The sequence below is a fragment of the Astatotilapia calliptera genome, chromosome 3 (genome assembly GCF_964374335.1).
Source record: "Astatotilapia calliptera chromosome 3, fAstCal68.1, whole genome shotgun sequence".
Classification (NCBI taxonomy): Eukaryota; Metazoa; Chordata; class Actinopteri; order Cichliformes; family Cichlidae; genus Astatotilapia; species Astatotilapia calliptera.
Genome location: NC_137424.1, coordinates 7195564 through 7214651, shown reverse-complemented (window position 1 = coordinate 7214651; position 19088 = coordinate 7195564). Strand labels below are relative to the sequence as shown.

At 42.4% G+C, this 19088-nt stretch overlaps 1 protein-coding gene across 1 annotated transcript; it reads right to left on the bottom strand.

The window, feature by feature from the left end:
- Positions 1 to 11477: 11477 nt before the first annotated feature.
- LOC145422801 (protein NLRC3-like) lies at positions 11478 to 16169 on the bottom strand. The gene is made up of 2 exons (XM_080294615.1): positions 16130 to 16169; positions 11478 to 13704 (listed from the first exon to the last, which is right to left on the bottom strand). The coding sequence occupies exons 1-2, from the start codon at positions 16167 to 16169 to the stop codon at positions 11876 to 11878; spliced, it is 1869 nt and encodes a 622-aa protein (XP_080150741.1). The 3' UTR covers positions 11478 to 11875.
- Positions 16170 to 19088: the final 2919 nt, after the last annotated feature.

Genomic DNA, 19088 nt, shown 5'->3' with positions numbered 1-19088 from the left:
GAGCGTAAAAACAAAGGAGACTGCTACCGGCTTTTTATCTGCCGATCGCCGTGCTACGGTTGCAAGAAAAAGAAGCAGAAATGACGTTCTCTACGCGTTGAGACGTTCCCCGTCCGTCGGCTAAACGCTTGATTGAAACTTCAATGCGACAGTGACACCAAGTAGAATTATAAATGTCACATAGCCCCAAACATGTCTTTTTCAAAGCCTGCGGTGAAGAGAAAGGTTGGTGATGAGCACCGACAATTTCAGGAAAAGTGGGAAATGCAATATTTCTTTGTTGAGCACAGGGGCACCCTGACCTGTCTTATTTGCACAGAGAAAGTTGCGCTGCACAAGGAATACAATTTGAAACGTCATTACACAACTAGACATGGTGAGGTGGATGCAAAATACCAGGGAGACGAGAGAGCGAACCGGGTTGCCAGTCTTAAAACAGATCTACTGAGGCAGCAAGATTTCTCCAAGAAAGCAACCAAAGAGAATAATGCAGCAGTCGGAGCCACGTGGTTAGTGAGATGATTGCTAAAGCAGGGAAGCCATTCACAGAAGGTGCATTTGTCTAAAAGTGCATATTGCAGGCTGCAAATATAGTCTGTCCGGGAAAGAAAGGTCAGTTTAGCAACATCAGCCTTTCTGCCAACACCGCAGCAGATCGCATTTCTGACCTGTCAAGTGACATTTATGACCAACTGTGTGAGAAAGCCAAATGTTTCAGTGTATACTCAGTCGCTCTTGATGAGACCACAGACATCACCGACACTGCCCAGCTCCCAATGTATGTCCGTGGTGTTGATGACAGTTTTGAAGTGATGGAGGAGCTGCTCACAGTAATGTTTAGTTAGTAAAGTTTATGGGCCCTGTTAGAATCAATATTTCATTCTCATTCTGTTGTTTGAGAACAATAACAGAAAAATGTGCACTTGAGAACAAATTTATTGTGAATTCAGCTGTGAATGTAGAGTTTGTCATTATTTTAGCTTCCATTTCCAAATGTTAGCTGACACTTTATTAGGTACACTGGTATCTATATCAGGTACACCTGTGACCTAAATGTTCCTGCAAACAAACTCCTTGAAGACCCCCTACATAAATATCCATGAACTATCCAGCTAGACTAGTGTGTCTGTCCCTGAAAATATTCCTGCATGTGTGATTGTTCATGTCTCATCTGCAGGAAACAAACAGGAAGTGAGTGAAAGACACAGGAAATGATTCCAGCTCTTCCTCCTCTATCAGACATTCTCTCCATACCTGAGATTGTCCAGTCTCCAGCCTGGATCCTTCAGTCCAGCCGACAGCAGCTTAATTCCTGAGTCAACTGGATGATTGTAGCTCAGGTCCAGCTCTCTCAGATGGGAGGGGTTGGAGCTCAGAGCTGAGGCCAGAGAAGTACAGCCTTCCTCTGTGATCAGACAGCCTGACAGACTGCAGACACACAAAACAACAATCAATCTGTCAACAATCGTTTTCTCTTTGTCACAATAACATCTATCCATTTACATCCATTCAATGTAACTTTATTTAAAAGTGACAATTCCCAATGGACAACAACAGTCATCTGAAGCTGTTTAACAGTGTAAGGTAACAGCCTCCAATATTAGAGAGAAAGCCCCAAACATCAGACAATTGTGGAGATACAGAAATTCTTTTATTGCTGCCATATAATCTGCATCATTATAACTGCATTAATAATGTTCTTTACAGCATTATTCCATCTAATAATATTTCTCACAGTATTGATATTGCATTAAAGTTGTCTATTGAAGATGTTCATTTGAGGATCCTTCCATTATGTTAACTTTTATTACAAGTACGGTCAGAAGTATTTCATACACATTGCATATTTGTGCTTATGTCGAGTTGATGTTCGGTTCATTAAGGGTCTTAAGCTTCACTGGCGTGACTGTCCAGGTGATCCATGCTGAGGGAAACTAGAACAGGATGATTGCATGCATGCTTACAATACATATAACACATATAATCTAGGAATGTGTCAGGCCTGAGGCCTTAACTCATTTGGTGTCTCACTATATTTACTCTACTTGGCAACAGATGACCAGAGTCAATAATTAGCCCCAGAGACCCTGAGGGCTTGAAGTTTATTACCTTGTATGGAAGGTGTTACAGAAAAGAGAAGTTCTGTGTCTGTTTATAGCCATTAAACATGTACAAGATGTACCATTAACTGTGACTAATGTCTGGAACATATTTTACTCTGACTATTTTTATTGACGCCATGGGGGGGGCGTATACCCCACTGCTTTGTAAGTGTCCACAACATGTATTTTTGTCAGAAGACATAGGCTGATGTTTTCTCCTGTGTGTTAATAAACTCATCGTTTGATTGCACTTCTCTGGGGCCTCCGTGGTTTGTCTCACTGCTCTACATTGATAGATTTCGCGACACAATCCACTGTGAGCAGCACTTGGTGATGGTGGGAAGAAGAACTCCCTTTGACACAAAGATCCTCCCAGTGAAAACAGGCTCCAGGAGGAGCATCTACCATGACTGGTTGCAGGGTGAGGGGAAAGAGAAGAGATGAGCTCAGAGAGACAAGAACAAAACAGAGAGACAAAAGTTAAGGACATGCAGTAGTGACATATAAAAGCATCAGGAGTGAAAAGAGGGGAGAAGAAAGCAGAGCATCATGGGAAGTCCACCAACAGCCTGAGCCTATAGCAGCATAACTAAGGGATGGTTCAGGGTCACCTGATCCAGCTCGAACTATAAGCTTTATCAAAAAGGAAAGTTTGAAGCTGATCTTCAAAGTAGAGAGGGTGTCTGTCTCCTGAACTCAAACTGGGAGCTGCTTCCACACCCAGTCCAACATAGCCAGGCTGAGTCGTTAGATTAGTCCAACGTAAAGTCAGAAAGTCATTATTTATGTCACATTTTAGTGCAAATGTAGAAAAACTGTCCAAAAGTTATTTCTAAATCTGATATTAAACAGTTTAAATGGTGAAAAAAGCTGTAAAGAAAACAGAAAGAGTCAATAAAAGCCTCTTTAGAGGGTCACCAGTTTAAAACTCAGACATTTAAACTGGTGATTCTCCTTCTCTGCTCCATTTCCTCTCTAGACTTCCTGTTCCTAGGAGGGATTTGATTGGCTGAATGTCCTTTTAGCCTTTCTTTAGTTCTTTGGGTGCTAAGCAAAGAGGAAAACACACGAGTCATGTGACGTGACATAAGGAGCGCTCTGATTGGTTGGGATTGACAAACTATGGTGCTGTTTGCAAGCTTCGCTTTGCAGAGGCAAGAAAATCTCTTAGATAGGGATGAGATGCTCCACAGTGACATTTCCACACTTTGGAGCTTCTGAAGTGCAGATGTTTGGAAACGCTGCTCCAACGTCTGGTTCAAACACTCAGATCACGTGACCTCAGCTGCCACAGGTGGCATACCTGCGGCTTCCAGGCATTGCCAGTCTCGGGAATTCCCATTTTTCATTGACTGGTCTTTTTGACCCTTTTAATGGCTGAATGATGCTTTTATATCACTGCTTCAGTTTATTCCACACACATTCAGTCCTATCAGCAGAGAGAGAGCCACACACTGTCTGTAACATCATTAGAAGATCTCAGTAAAAACAGTAAAAACTGCTTCAAGGACTAAATCAAACAGGCACCAGGGGCCCGTTCTTCGTACCTCGCTAAGTAAGTTAGCTGGATTTGATTGTTGACGATTTCGCGTGATCCTGGATCATTCGGTTCTCCGAAGCTCATCCGGGACTTGCTGTCATAGCAACAGAGCCGTAAGCGTAAACCTGCTCGGGAGCAGGTTTGCTTTATGTAAACAGGATTAGATCGCGGCCACGCAGGTATGTCCGCTTCATTCATACGAAAGCAACAGCGATATTCCACCACTGTTTCACCATAAATAAATAACATCAATGTAACTAAAGATAATGCAGCACTTGATCCTTTTATTGATGTCACACAGATACATACAGGTCATTTCCTAAAAAAGGGAAATGTACTATTAACATTCTATTACATGTATGTGATTATTACAGATGTAATTCATATTTCAGAGTAGTAATTGTAAATTACTTCGTGTAATCAAGATGAGAGACCACGGCTATAAAAGCGAAGGTGGATTTGGGAAGTCTGTCGCAGCCATGTCCTGTCCGTATACGCGAGCCACCCATTGCGGAAGGTGCAAGATTGATAAGGAGAGTCCTCAGAATTCAGCGTATATTGCGGGATAGACAGGATCCTTTAGCTCAGCGCGACAGTGTGCTCATAGAGAGATATCGATTTTCCCGTGAGGGTATTATTTACTTAACCAACTTGTTGACGAGGGGGTGCAGGACCACCACCTGTCTTTTTTTTTGCTCTGCCCTTTTCTTGGTTGCTGTTATGAACAAACAAACAGATTATTCCAGGGTCTCTTTCCAAGAGACTAAAAGCAATATAAGTGATAAATATTACCATTCTGTAGAATATTCTTATATTTCACTTTTACTTGTTCCCATGTTCTAGTGGGTCCTGTTGTGGCTCTAATGTGACAGAGGATAAAATATAACATATTATAATATAATATAATGTAATATAATATTGGATAATATAGTGTAATATAATAAATTTACCCTACCGCCTACTGGTGTTGGCCAGAGGGGCCGATGGCGCGATATGGCAGCCTGGCTTCTGTCAGTCTGCCCCAGGGCAGCTGTGGCTACAACCGTAGCTGCCTCCACCAGTGTGTGAATGTGAGAGTGAATGAATAGTGGCATTGTAAAGCACTTTGGGTGCCTTGAAAAGCGCTATATCAATCCACTCCATTATTATTGTTATTATTAAATTACTTACGAGTTTAATTTGTCAGCAACTTCCTGCCAGCCCTCTCTCCTTGCTTCTGCAGCCTTTGCAGTGTTCCCTTGCGTTCTGATTAAACTCTGAAACTCCTGAAATCCCTCACTCAAGAGTTCTTGCTCTGCTGCCGGAAAATACCGAGCCGAGCGCACTCCTTCGACATTTTCGCCGACCAATCAAAGGGTTGCCGATCAATGTTTCTACTATCGACGCGTAGCCCCTTTTACGACACCCGGTGATCTCACATTACTTCATCCAGCTGTACTAATCGTCAACAACAGGTGTGTTCGGAGAACCGGAACAGCGAGCTCACGGTTAGCGCGATGATTTGGTCTTGGATGTGTCATTTGATCTTGGATGTAGTAAGCGAGGTACGAAGAACGGGCCCCAGTTTTCAGCTCTGTCTGCGCTTTTTTCTACTTACAACAGAAAATAGGATGTACTGCATTCAGGGATATCATCCTCACTGTCAGCTGTTACTCACAGACTGTGTGTAGAAATACAGAAAATACTGATCCTATAAAAAGGAAAGCTAGAAAAACACATTGATTCCAGGCTCTATTTTCCTTTTTGAGTCTGTCAAATCCAACAGGACTTGTGCAGGTTCACTATGAGCCAAACTCCAGACTGACAGTGAAACATCAGGCCAGTGTTAGAAGGTAAAGTTCAGGAAAGTTTTTTAATGGTTCAGAAGATGTTCAGCTGAGGACGACTTAAAGATGTGCGTGAAATGGAGGCTTCTGATTGGTCAGAATGAGCCTGTGAAAATGGGACAAACTTTGTATAAAGAAAGAAAACACATTTAATCTTTTCATGGAAATGTATCTTTTTCAAAGTGATTCCAAATCAAAGCTAACGCCACGCCAGCTTGTAACTTTGATTGACAGTGTGTAGAACTGATGACACAAACTCCCAGAAAACCTCAAAGTCAACATAACGCATCCAAAGCTTCACGGCTGGGAGCAAAACATGAGGCCAACAAACAGCTGTAAACCTGTGTGCCTATTACAGTAAACACAGCAGTCTGTTATGTTTGACTAAACTGATGTATTGTGTGTCTGTAGTTGTGTTGTGAACTGTGCTGGGCTCGTCTGTGTCCCCGTTTCACAGAACAGCATCTTCAAGATGGCACAAATGCTTCCAGTGTTTCAGTTTGACGAAGCCTGGCTTTGCCCATCGCTGCTTTTAAAACAGTGTTTGTGCTGCCAAGGACATCTTGTATTGGTCTCATGTCATGAATGGGAGTGTTTCAGGAGGCAGACTGAACCTTTGATGAGTTTGGTGTCTTAAACTGAGGAATGAAAGGACACGAGGAACAAACTAAAGAGAATCTAAAAGAGGCCGGCAGCACATGAGGAGGAGAAACTGACACTGACATAAAGACTGAGGGAAGGACAGAGCCATCTATACAGCTGAGGTCAACACAGGAGGGTCATGTGACACAGCTGAAACTCATCCAGACAACGTCTGACACCAGAGACCATACTTACCAAAATAAAACAGGTTATAATGAACAAACATGAGTGGAACAGCGGAGTGAACTGAGCAGCAGGAGGGAGGGCGTTTCTCCAAAACATGTGTCCATCAAAATTATGGACAGTCGTGTATATTAAGTAGACTTGTTCAGATTTGTCCAACACTTTTCTCTGTCAGTGTTTCACAGAATATCATCAAAGAGTCATGATAGTTACCATTAGTGTCACTGTGGAGATGCTTATTCCAGCATCACTGACTTCATGGTTCCAGTTTCCATCACTAAGGACTACATGTAGTGATCCTGCTGTTAGCCATGTTAGCATGTTAGCTCCAACAGGTGGTCAGTGTGAGAGCGGTGATATCAGTGACATCTAAACAAGGAAGGAAGAGACTGTTGAAGGCAGCGAGCTGTGAGCTGTTCTCACACTATTTTCTCCCTGTGTCAACATACATGAGGCTGCTTCAGCTGCAACACACCACAAACACCTTTATACAACTAAATATACTCAGAGCGCACTGCTGTGGTTGCTGTGGTAACCATCCATATATCCAGCTGTTTGGGGCCGAGTCTGCTTCCTCATCCTTGGGAAAAACCCTCAAAGTTTCATGTGTTTTTGACTTGAAGCTTTTTGTGATTTGGTTTTATTTGTTGTTCTACACACACAATAATGAAGAGCACATGTTTATAGTGACACATTCAGACCAATGACAACAGTCCATTCACACTGACCTCCTTCCAGCAACTTTTAGGACAGCCAATAGCAATTTTCCTTACTGAGGAGTTGGCAACATTGCCAGGAGCAGTGGGTGAATGGCAGCATCACCATGAAGGATTAGAATAAAAATACATCATCATCCACAAAGAAAACCAGTCTGAGTGTCTGATGCTCTCGTTATAAAACCGCAGTCGCAGCTTGTGGCTACATTTAGCTGGTTTGCTAGTTAGCTGGTCTGCTAGTTAGCTGGCTTGCTAGTTAGCTGATTTGTTCGTTAGCATGGAGCTAACCTAACTCACTAGAACATTTGATGCTAAACTGTCTAAACTGTGTGAACAGCTTTCATTGCTGCGCTGTGTTACTCTCCAGCCTCTCTTTAACTCAGTCCTCTCAGTTTTTTCCTTGTTACAAACTAGAAAACCTTCTTTTTCAGCTTTTCCACACCCGAGCTGTGGCTAAGGTGCTACCAGCATGCAGGCTCGGTCTGTGTCACTCAATAGTTACACTCCTCACCCAGACTAACACCACTCCACAAATTCACCACTAGGAGGCGCTAAAAGACCACATACAGTGAGATCATCACTAAATGTCTGCTGTGTCTGACGTAGGGTTGCCAACCGTCCCTTGAATAACGGAATCGTCCCGTATTTAGAAAGAAAAGTACACGTCAGTGGCGCGGCTGCCCCTCTGTTGGTCTTCCTTGGTCTCTTGTGTTCTGGGGGCCTCTGGATGTCTGGAGTTTTGATCTCCTCCACACCTGCTTCACGCCCTGGAGGACGGGGCTGTGCCCCCCCCCACACCCTCTAGCAGATCATTACATGAAGGAACCTTTTAAAAAAACAAGCGCGTCCATGCTCACAGGTGTACACACGGGTGATCACACCCACAAACTACACCCTTTTTGGCTCCTACCTCAAAGCACACTGTGTTCTGTTGATCTTATGTGCTGCACAATAATGTTTAACATTTAGTATTTACTGTCATATTCCCATATATCATTGTGATGTTGTTTATTCTATTACTCTTGTTCTCTTCTGCTTGTTTTCCTTTTTCTTTCTCAGCAGGTGATCCAGGTGATCGATAGATGCATTTTTTTTTTCCTGCCCATTCTGTTGGTTTTTGTCTTTTGCCCTTCTCCCCCGTCCCTCTTCTCAGCTGTTTCTCTTTCCCTCTTTCTTCCTCCCCTTCTTTCCCCCAGTCAAGTCTGTCCCGTATTCAGTAAGTGAAAATAAAATAAACAATAAAAGGTGAATCAAATGGACCATTATGGCAAGGCTGGGATGGTCAATTTGGTAAAGTAAATCCGTTGGGCATCTTTCTTTGCCTTTAGACAACAATTCTGATGCAAAAGAGCCAAACGGGACAGGCAAAAAAAAATAAAAATAAAATAAATAAATAAATAAAAAGTACCCGTCCCGTATTGAGCTCCAAAGGGACGCACTTTGTCCTGTAATACAGAGAGAATCAAAAGTAGTCTATAAATGTTAATGGAATTAACGCTTTGTTTGAAAACATAATTCCCAGCCCCTCTCCTGCTTTGTGACCAATGACCTTACGCACGAGTATGACAATTCAGATTACCGCTCATCTCATTGGTAGAGGAAAGGTCGCTCGCTGAGAAAATACCAGAAGACAACAGATGACCACAAAAAGAAGCATGGCCAACAGGGAAACAAACGCTGACACTGCGGTGCAAGTCTCGGACGACAGTACACCTTCGACCAGCAATGTTTGTACCCCACGAGAAAGAAAAAAAAAGGCTGCATAAGTGCAGGGAGGAATGGGAAAATGAAAACACCTCGCTGGAAAAAGTGCGCGATAACACCTATAAAGCGCACTGCACTGTGTGCCGTCGCACTTTTTTCATAGGCCATGGTGGACTGGCAGCATGCTTCTAGTGGTGGGCACATGAGTGGCATGAAAGCTCAGGGAACCCTTAACCAATTTGTTGTTCACCAGGCCATGGCAGCAGAAGATATGGTATGTAGACGTTGTTGTTTTTAAACCCTCTGGTTAAGGTTAATGTGAGCATGTGCAGTGAATATCAACTCTATGTGGCCAGAAGTGTGATAATATAATTTATTTTGTGTAATAAACAACTGCAAGGATAGATGATTACAACAAATAGATGACTAATACATAAAAGTAATACATAGATTAATAATGATGATGAGTTAAGATGCGTAATCATGGGAACAAGCGGGTTTACAAACAGGAGCAGCTGATTAGCATTAGAAAAGCTGAAATAATACCTCAACTGAAGCCAGCTGCACTAAATGCACTTTATGTGGACTGTTATAAGAATGTTTTTCTTTCTATTGTTTTCTATAAATTTATATAATTTTAAGTTAAGCAGGACAGAGTTCTTTTAAAGAAAGATTAACTTATATTCTTTAAAGTTAAGCATGACAGGCTTCTGTTTAAGAAAGAGACCTGTTTTACTGTGTTAATGTTGCTAAAAAATTCACCACACTTGGAAGGGTGGAGACAACTGGGTCGCCCGGCCCTGGCCACGAGGTGTCCCAGGAAGTTGGCAACCCTAGTCTGACGGTGACTTGGGTTTTTACTAACTGGCTACATGAGCATGATTAGCTGCAGTTCTATCTTTGTAAAAGAGACTCAGCAGCAGATTAGAACCAAACAGAAACATTTCTACTTTTTCTGCAGCACCAGCTGGATGCATGGAGCCTAAACTCCAGTGACAATGAGACACATACAGTGTGACTGCTGTGACTTTACAGCTGGGCCTCATTCACATTGGACTGTGGGAGGAAGCAGAGTATCTGAAGACAACCCACACACACTATCACCCTTATTTAGAGAAGTATAATGAATTAGCTGATAAAGTAATAAATTATTTGATATTTCAATGAAAATACTTTTTAACAATTGTTTAGAAGTCAACAATAATAGTTAAATAAATAGAAGCGTCAAATCAATAAACACGCAATAAAACCTTGTACAGCTGAAACTCATGTAGACAATGTCAGGGGAGGAAGTAAAACTAAACCTTTGACACCAGAGATGAAAACTACCAAAATAAAACAGGAAGTTAATAACAACCATGAGTGGAACACCTGAGTGAACCTAGTAAAGGGAGAATACATCATCATCCACAAAGAAAACCAGTCGCAGCTTGTGGCTGCAGTTAGCTGATTTGCTACTCAGCTTGGAGTTAACTCAGTAGAACATAGAATGCTAAACTGTCTAAACCAGGGGTGTCAAACATATGGCCCGTCGGCCAAATTCAGCCCCTGAGATAATTTCATATATCAGTTATTAAAGAATTTTCAGGGTTGCTGATATTCCATGGCAGCAGGGCTGGGACTTTATTCTGATGGACACATCATGTGGCCAATCACATTAAGAGACAGCCTGGGATCATGCCACTATTTAAAGAAAGGGATGGGGGCAAACGTTCAGAAGAAAGCAAGCTTAGTGGTACAGGCCTGGTACACACAGACACAGGTTTAAATTCAAGCGTGTCAGGAAAAAGTGAAAGCATAAAATGAGCAGCATCTGGCTGAATTTCAGTGATATTGGAGACGGCAAAGCTGAGTGCAGAATTTATAAATTAGAAGCTGGATAAAGTGATACCCATTTTCCATTGTGAAGGACAAAAGGTTTCAAACTTGTCCAGGCCTTAAGGTCATGTCCGTTCTCTTCTTAGTGGTAGTAAATGTATAAAATTAAGACTAATGAAAACACTGAATTAAAATTGCTTCCTTTAAAAACACCAAGCTTACAGTTCAGTTTTGAATACTACATATATAAACTATATATAACAAAGTGCCTTTGAATGGCAGGGATGCAGAAATGTCTGTATGTAGCACAGAGCCAGTGCTCACGGTCTGAATGAGTGTCACAGACCTGAATGTGCATTTAAAGAAATTTATAATTAAATTTCTAATTATGATCTTCAGCACCCAACACCATGACTATGTACATATTGTCGGGTGTAAGAATATTTGTGTTGTGTTCTGTGGATTCAACTCTGCAAACTCATCAGTAATTTCATCAGCAAGTTTCTACTTAGACAGCAATAAAACAGAAAGCAGTTCCCAGGAACTACTTCTTGTTTTAGAATCTTTCAACATAAGACTACTTTGCACATCAGAACACCCCCATATCTCCTCTTATTAAAGGATTACCTTATTATTAATTTGCTAATTCTGCCAGTTGATTACAAAATGCTTGATCTCACCTGAGAGTTTCCAGTGTACAGTGTGGACTCTTCAGTCCTTCAGACAGAAACTTCACGCCTAAATCCTGCAGGTTATTGTTACTTAGGTCAAGCTCTCTCAGATTAGAGGACTGAGAGCTGAGACCTGAGGACAGAGCTTCACAGCTTCTCTCTGACAGGTTACAGAGACTCAGTCTGAAAAATAACAGAAAAACAATTTAAAAAAACTTACTTTTGATCAAGTGTAATGAGATTACATAACATTTAGCAATATTCCATTCTCTTTTTGTCAAGAAAGTAACGAGCAACATGTGGAAACAATCAGAGAGAGAACAGAGAACAGAGCAGTAAAAGAACAGTGGATAGTTCAATAGGCTTTTGGTATCAACAAAACGTGCCAAATTTCTTTATTTTGTCATCGTTTAAGAAGAGTTCATGATTAAAACTCAGATAACAACTCAAGGCCAGGTCTGGGTGTAACTTTGATGACAGTTACACCCAGAAAAATTTCAGAAATGCCGACAGGTATTCAGTATTGAACAAAATGAGTACTGATTATCACTTAACAGTTGTATACACTTTTCAGACACCAGCACTCATAACTGTGGTTTTGGGGGTTATTTTGTTAGTGGTTTTAGTTGATCACACCTGCTTTTTGTCAACAAGCATATGAATACAAATGTACTTACAGAGCTTTGTTGGAGGCTTTGACCACTGGCAGCAGCCTCAGAAGAGCCTCCTCTGAAGCAGAGTATTTCTTCAGGTCAAACACATCCAGATCTTCTTCTGATGACAGTAAGATGAAGACCAGAGCTGACCACTGAGCAGGAGACAGTTTATCTGTGGAGAGACTTCCTGATCTCAGGGACTGTTGGATCTCCTCCACTAGAGAACGATCATTCAGTTCATTCAGACAGTGGAACAGATTGATGCTTTTCTCTGCAGACAGATTCTCACTGAGCTTCTTCTTGATGTACTGGACTGTTTCCTGATTGGTCTGTGAGCTACTTCCTGTCTGTGTCAGCAGACCTCGTAGGAGACTCTGATTGGTCTGCAGTGAAAGACCCAGGAGGAAGCGGAGGAACAAGTCCAGGTGTCCATTTGGACTCTGTAAGGCCTTATCCACAGCACTGTGGTGGAAGTGTTTCTCTACAGATGTTACTTCTTTTTCAGGTTTTTGTTTCCAAAACAATATAGACCATATGGACTTTGTTTGTTGTTGTTCCAGCAGATTGAGTCCAGAGTTGATGAAGGTCAGATGGACATGAAGAGCAGCCAGAAACTCCTGAACACTCAGATGGATGAAGCAGAACACCTTGTCCTGGTACAGTCCTCTCTCCTCTTTAAAGATCTGTGTGAACACTCCTGAGTACACTGAGGCTTCTCTGATATCGATGCCACACTCTGTCAGGTCTGATTCATAGAAGATCAGGTTTCCTTTCTGCAGCTGATCAAAAGCCAGTTTTCCCAGAGACTCCATCATCTTCCTGCTCTCTGGACTCCAGTGTGGATCTGTCTCAGCTCCTCCATCATACTTGACCTTCTTCACTTTGGCCTGAACCACCAGGAAGTGGATGTACATCTCAGTCAGGGTCTTGGGCAGCTGTCCTCCCTCTCTGGTTTTCAGCACATCCTCCAGAACTGTAGCAGTGATCCAGCAGAAGACTGGGATGTGACACATGATGTGGAGGCTTCGAGCTTTCTTGATGTGGGAGATGATGCTGCTGGCCTGCTCCTCATCTCTGAATCTCTTCCTGAAGTACTCCTCCTTCTGTGGGTCAGTGAACCCTCTGACCTCTGTCACCATGCCAACACAGTCAGGAGGGATCTGATTGGCTGCTGCAGGTCGTGTGGTTATCCAGAGGCGAGCAGAGGGAAGCAGTTTCCCCCTGATGAGGTTTATCAGCAGCACATCCACTGAGGTGGACTTTCTAGGGTCAGTTAGGATTGTAGTTTTGTGGAAGTCCAGAGGAAGTCGACACTCATCCAGACCATCAAAGATGAACACAACCTGGAAGTCTTCAAAGCTGCAGATTCCTGCTTCTTTGGTTTCAGTAAAGAAGTGATGAACAAGTCCCACCAAGCTGAACTTTTCCTCTTTCAGCACATTCAGCTCTCTGAAAGTGAATGGAAACATGAACTGGATGTCCTGGTTGGCTTTGTCTTCAGCCCAGTCCAGGCTGTATTTCTGTGTTAAGACTGTTTTCCCAATGCCAGCCACTCCCTTTGTCAGCACTGTTCTGATTGGTTCATCTCTGCCAGGTGAGGCTTTAAAGATGTCTTCTTGTCTGATGGTTGTTTCTGGTCTGTCTGGTTTCCTGGATGCTGTTTCAATCTGTCTGACCTCATGTTCATCATTGACCTCTGCAGTCCCTCCCTCTGTGATGTAGAGCTCTGTGTAGATCTGATTCAGGAGGGTTGGGTTTCCTGCTTTAGCGATGCCCTCAAACACACACTGGAACTTCTTCTTCAGGGTGGATTTAAGGTTACGGTGACAAACAGCAGCTGGAAGTTCTGAATAATAATAATAAAAATACAACTTTAACAATCATATTTTACAAAATGCTGATGACAATTTCTGACCCACTGAGAAATGACTGAACACACTGGTGTCACAAGTGTCTCATTTATCCAGCAGCTTAAATCTTTAGATAAATCCTCTTACGTCTCTGCAGACGGTCAGCCAGCTCCTCCTGCTTCATTCTCCTCAGGAAGTCCACTGTGATCTTCACAAATGCCTCTCTGCTGTGTCTCCTCTGCTCATCATCCTCCCTCTGAAACTCCAAGCACTGGGGCTTATTTGGATTCAGAGCCTTCTGGATCTTCTTCAGCTCGTTCTTCACAAAAGTGATGATGTTGTCCTCCAGCAGCTGGAACAGAATATTTATGAATGACCCACCACTCTGAACTTTAGTCCACACAACATCCACTTCTTTACCATCAAGGGGCATATCATCCACGAACTCTTTACCAATTATAGGTTTGACTTTATCTGATTAACTGAGACTTTGTCCACAACTCCATGATCCCAAAACGTTGATGCTGTTCATATGAATGCAGCGATTTCAGTGGGAGAAACATTTCACTGGTGTTCAGAGCTGAACTACCAACAGGTTGATGATCAAAGCCAGAAACTTGGAGATGTTTCAGGTGACTGAGTTGATCGTACAGACAACTGGTCTTAAAGGTTCACTCTGTTTACACATACAGATCAGTATTTAAGGTTTGACTCTCATCATCCACTGGAGCACAAACTGGGCGTCATCAGGACGCAACAACACAGAACAAACACCATCCCCACAGACACAGCAGCCAGCGAAGCAGAAGAACTTCACATCAAGAAGGTCCTGAGTAAATGTGAACGCTGGTTTGAGGGCGGAGTCAAGGAGGCCATTTATGTGAAAAGGAAAGACCATCTCTGAATGGAGGAGGGGCCTAAGGGTACAACTGTCACCATCTTACATGCTGTGATTGCAGCCATTCCCCAGCTCTCTGTGAACTGGACTCATGACCATTGATCAACAACCATTGATCAATGGTCCTGACAATATGCGTACCAATGATCAATGAACTGACCTCCCAGCCCATTGTTCCTTCAGTGGGCTGGTTTCAGTCATACAAATGTCCTGTTTATAAGATTGAAACCTGCAGTCAGCTGAGACTGAAGAAGTCACCTGATGATGATGAAACGTTTCTCCCACTGAAAACATCCAGATGAACAGAATCAAGCTTTTTGGGATTTACGTACCTGGATGATTGAGCATCAAGACACAACTCTGTGACTTTTCTCAGATGAATAAATCCTCTCCTCCAGCTTTGTTTACATCTACCAGCCCTGTGGCGCTGCCCAGGGAAATAATCTATGTGAGAGGTGGAAAGTCATACAGGTGTCTGCTCCTGCCTTCAGTTATTTTATCTACTGTGTGTCAACTGGCTGAACCTCCTCCAACTGTCTACTGTCTCCCTAAACTCAACAATGACTTAGTGATCTATCCATTCTCTGACCAAAGACATCCTGCTGCAGGAGGTTAACATAGCAGCCAATGATGATCCCACTCACTGTGAACAACACATTTGGACCTGATTTGCTGCTCTGGTTTACACGTGAACTTCCACTGCTGCTGTCACCAACTTGAGAGGCTCTACAGAAAAACTGGACTTGTCCATAAAAATCATAAACTACATTACAAGGACAGCATTGCTCAATCAACTCTAATTACTACTGACATGTTATCTCTTCTAACTAAGGTACAGACACTCAAACTTGCTGCTTTCAGTGAGAAGTCAAATGTCTGAATATGAGCTGGAAGCCGCTGAGAGTCCTCCTCCTTCCCGTGGGGTTTACTTTCTCTACTACTTTCACTATAAACACGCCCCTTTCATGCACCTGCAGAGGGCCACCAGCAGATGGAGCTGTCTTAAACAAATCCACTTGGATAGTTAGCTGTAGATGACTTTATCAGTATGATTGTAGGACTTTGAGTTATTCTTCAGATTTATTTAAACTCTTATATTGTGCACAAGTGTTGAGCGACCCATAATTTCTCTGTACTTTTCATAAGAGCAGCCCGACTTTCAGCTGGTTTTTCTTTGCTCTGCAGGTTTTATGAAGGTGTGTCAAAGTTGTTCTTTGGACATTAGCTGCTTATTAAATCATTTTCAGTCCTCGTACAGGAACATTCTTCAAGCTAAATCCAAGTGTGTTAGACCAGAGTTAACCTGATAGATATGTGTGGGTGTGTAACTCTTAGGAGCTGATTGGCTGCTTTTTATGGGGGCTGGGTCTTTGGAAAGTGTTTTAGTAACACACCCTGAACTGCACACTTTAACAAACAACATGAGATTTTAACAGTAATGTAAAACTCATGTGATTCACTGTTATTAAGCACAAACACATCTATGGCCCTGTTTCCATTAGTAGCTGCTCAGATCGACTCACCACAGGTCGCCACGACTGGACTGGATCCACTGGTTTCCATTACAGTTGAGGACCACCTAATGTGGTCGTCTCAATACAGCCGAGTGTCAGCTCACATCATTAGTAAGTGCTAATGCTGCTAATTTCCATCATATTTGTCATTTATTGCTCAAAGTTATTGAAGAAACAGTTATTCAGCTTCATTCCCACTGATCTCGACTACAAACTGTTTCACTTTGGTTTCTGTTTAAAGCCTCGATGTTTAAAACGTTTCCCTGTGATCACATTTGCACCGTCTGATTTCAAAGTTTGTTTTCTTTTGGTCATTTAGTCCACAGAGTCCTTGGTGTTCTGAAAGGGACCTATAAATAAATGCATTATTATTAATAATAAAGTAGTTGTTGTACATGTACAGACCATAAATATGGAGTCCAGCTGTGTTTGATGCTGCTGGGCAGACTGACCACTGGGAACCTCTGAGCTCTGCTGGTCCACTCTGTGGAGGAACCATGAAGGATTAGATCAACACAGGATAAAGATCCAGGAGTTTCTGCTCAAATAACTTCATCTGAATCAAGTCTGTCAAGTTTTAAACTCTCAGATTGTGAACATATCAGTAATTTTCAGTCTGTTTTCATGGACGTCCTTTCAGTGGTGATGTCAGGGATGATTTTGAAGAAGCTCATCAAACTGAACCATCAGCAGATCACTGCTCCAAAACCAGAACATGATCCGAGTCTCCCTCCACCACCAGAACACCAGCTTTACTAACGTGGTAGATCAGTGTAGTACAGATCAATAACTGATGAGTCATTTGATCAAAATCACTGAGTGCTTCACGTCTGACCCTCTGATGCTTCTGTAGACATTTTGCATATTTAATGAATGTCTGACAGTTTTACATTCATTCTATGAACACAGTGGAAATGTTGTGTTATAGTCTCCATGTTGTTTCCAGCATCATAAATTCTTAAGTTCAGAAAATTAGATTCTTTCTTCACAGCTGAAAAACAACAACATTTATTCTCTATTGAAATCTGCATCGTCCACTCCAAAGGTCACAATCTGAAGGTAACATCTGGTTTTGTTCCCTGTGGTTAACTCTGAGCATCAGTATGGTGGGATTTATCCACTACATCCACACCACTGTGGTTCAGTGTTGTCCTGATGGAGTAACAGCAGCCAGTATGATCCAGGCTTTAGCTGCTGGGTCTCTGTGTGACCTCTCAGACTGTTTAACAGATCAGACACAAAGAGAATCAGAGCAGCTCTGTTCTTTAAAGACAAACATGAACCCACTCAGGTCACACTTTCCCCACAGATATGAGCATCACTGTCCTCAAACAGCAAATGACCAAGTCGAACATTTGGATCTTTTCTCTTCATTGTTTTCTTTTTAATGAATCTTTGTAACAATCTGAGGATGTTTCAGGTCATATTTATCCAGGAAACACAAACATGTAAAGGAGTCATCACAGCTCTCTGACCTCGTTGCTCCAGGTTCACCACTGAAGTCTGGATTTAGCTCTTTGGACCGGTCACTCCTCACAGACGGACAGCTGGACCCTGCAGACTGTGACCTCTGACCTCTGCAGACACAAACATGATTGAAGCAGCTGTGATCACACAGACTGCAGATAATGCAGCTGTTTCCTGTCAGTAACATCCTCTTAGATTAGAGTTCAGCTTTTTACAGGAAAACTGGACAAAACTGATTTTTGTTACAAACTCATTTTCATTTCCTCTCAGCTCACAAACACAGTCAGACAATCAACCAGAGTCAACACTGATTATAATGTCAGTGCAGAATTATTTCTGTTACTCAGTGAGTTCAGCTCTCTGACCTCGTTGCTCCAGGTTCACCACTGAAGGCTGGCTGTTGACCTTTGGACCCGTCACTCCTCACAGACGGACAGCTGGACCCTGCAGACTCTGCTCTGTCCTCCTCTTCCTCCATCATCATCTTCAGTCAGTCTGAGAGGTAAACCACAAACACTCAGTGAGTTCACATTAACAGGAGGAACTGAGTTACAGTCGCTGACCTCTGACCTGTCATGTGACCATGAAACCAGGTCAATATGTCTGTAGGTTCAGTCATCCAGGTCATGTGATCTAAGGAGCTTGGAGAGAAAAGAGACGTCTTTAAGTTTCTGGAAGACGTTTCATCAGAGAAGCTTCTTCAGCTCTAAAACCAAACGGTGGAGAGTCCCAGATATTTAAACCTGAGAGGGAAAGAAAGCATGTCGCTGACCCACCACTGATGTTATTTCAAGGAGGAAACTGAGAGCCTTTGCACCAGGAGCACAAACATCAGCTCCAGCAATGATCCACTGATGTGTTTTTATTCCATGTATGAATGTTGTTATTGACAGAGATGACGTTTGTGTGTCAGTGATGCAGTGACTGTTGTTGTTACCTGTACAGGCTGGTTAGACTCTATGAAACAGATCATACAGATCTCTGCATGTTAGAAGAGACTATTAAAGGTCATGAATGAGACAAAGGCAGGGAGGCGTCCTTTACAGCTAAACAGCAGAGTGAGAGAACAGCCAGCACCTCTACATTTATCACATTATACAGCACATGTATGATACTGACAGGGATGAGAAGAATTTAGTGATTCTGATCCCATCATTGATATTACTTATTGATTCTCAGTAGCTCTGCTCTGACAGTCACCACCATCACTGAGCAGCATATCAAAGACATTTGTGCACATTAACTGCATGTTGTGGCTCAAATGTTTGTGCATGTTGGAGGCATTTCCTCTTTGTTGTGATCAGTGTTGGTCATTACTCAAAACAGTCATTATTACACATATTACACAGAACACTTTGATTAAAAGTAATGGAGTACGTTACTTCATTACTCCTCATAACATTACTTTGATGTTAAAATGAACAAATGAGCATGTAACAACATAAAGCTGAGGTACAGCCCCACACACCAACACAGATCCTGATGAGGTCACGTGATGTTT

Bases quoted from the DNA above. Each gene is read 5' to 3' on its own strand.
- LOC145422801 (XM_080294615.1), bottom strand. From the start codon at position 16,169: ATGGAAACCAGTGGATCCAGTCCAGTCGTGGCGACCTGTG. The intron at 13,705-16,129 runs GTGAGTCGATCT...ATTATTATTCAG, and splicing joins TCCAGTCGTGGCGACCTGTG to AACTTCCAGCTGCTGTTTGT.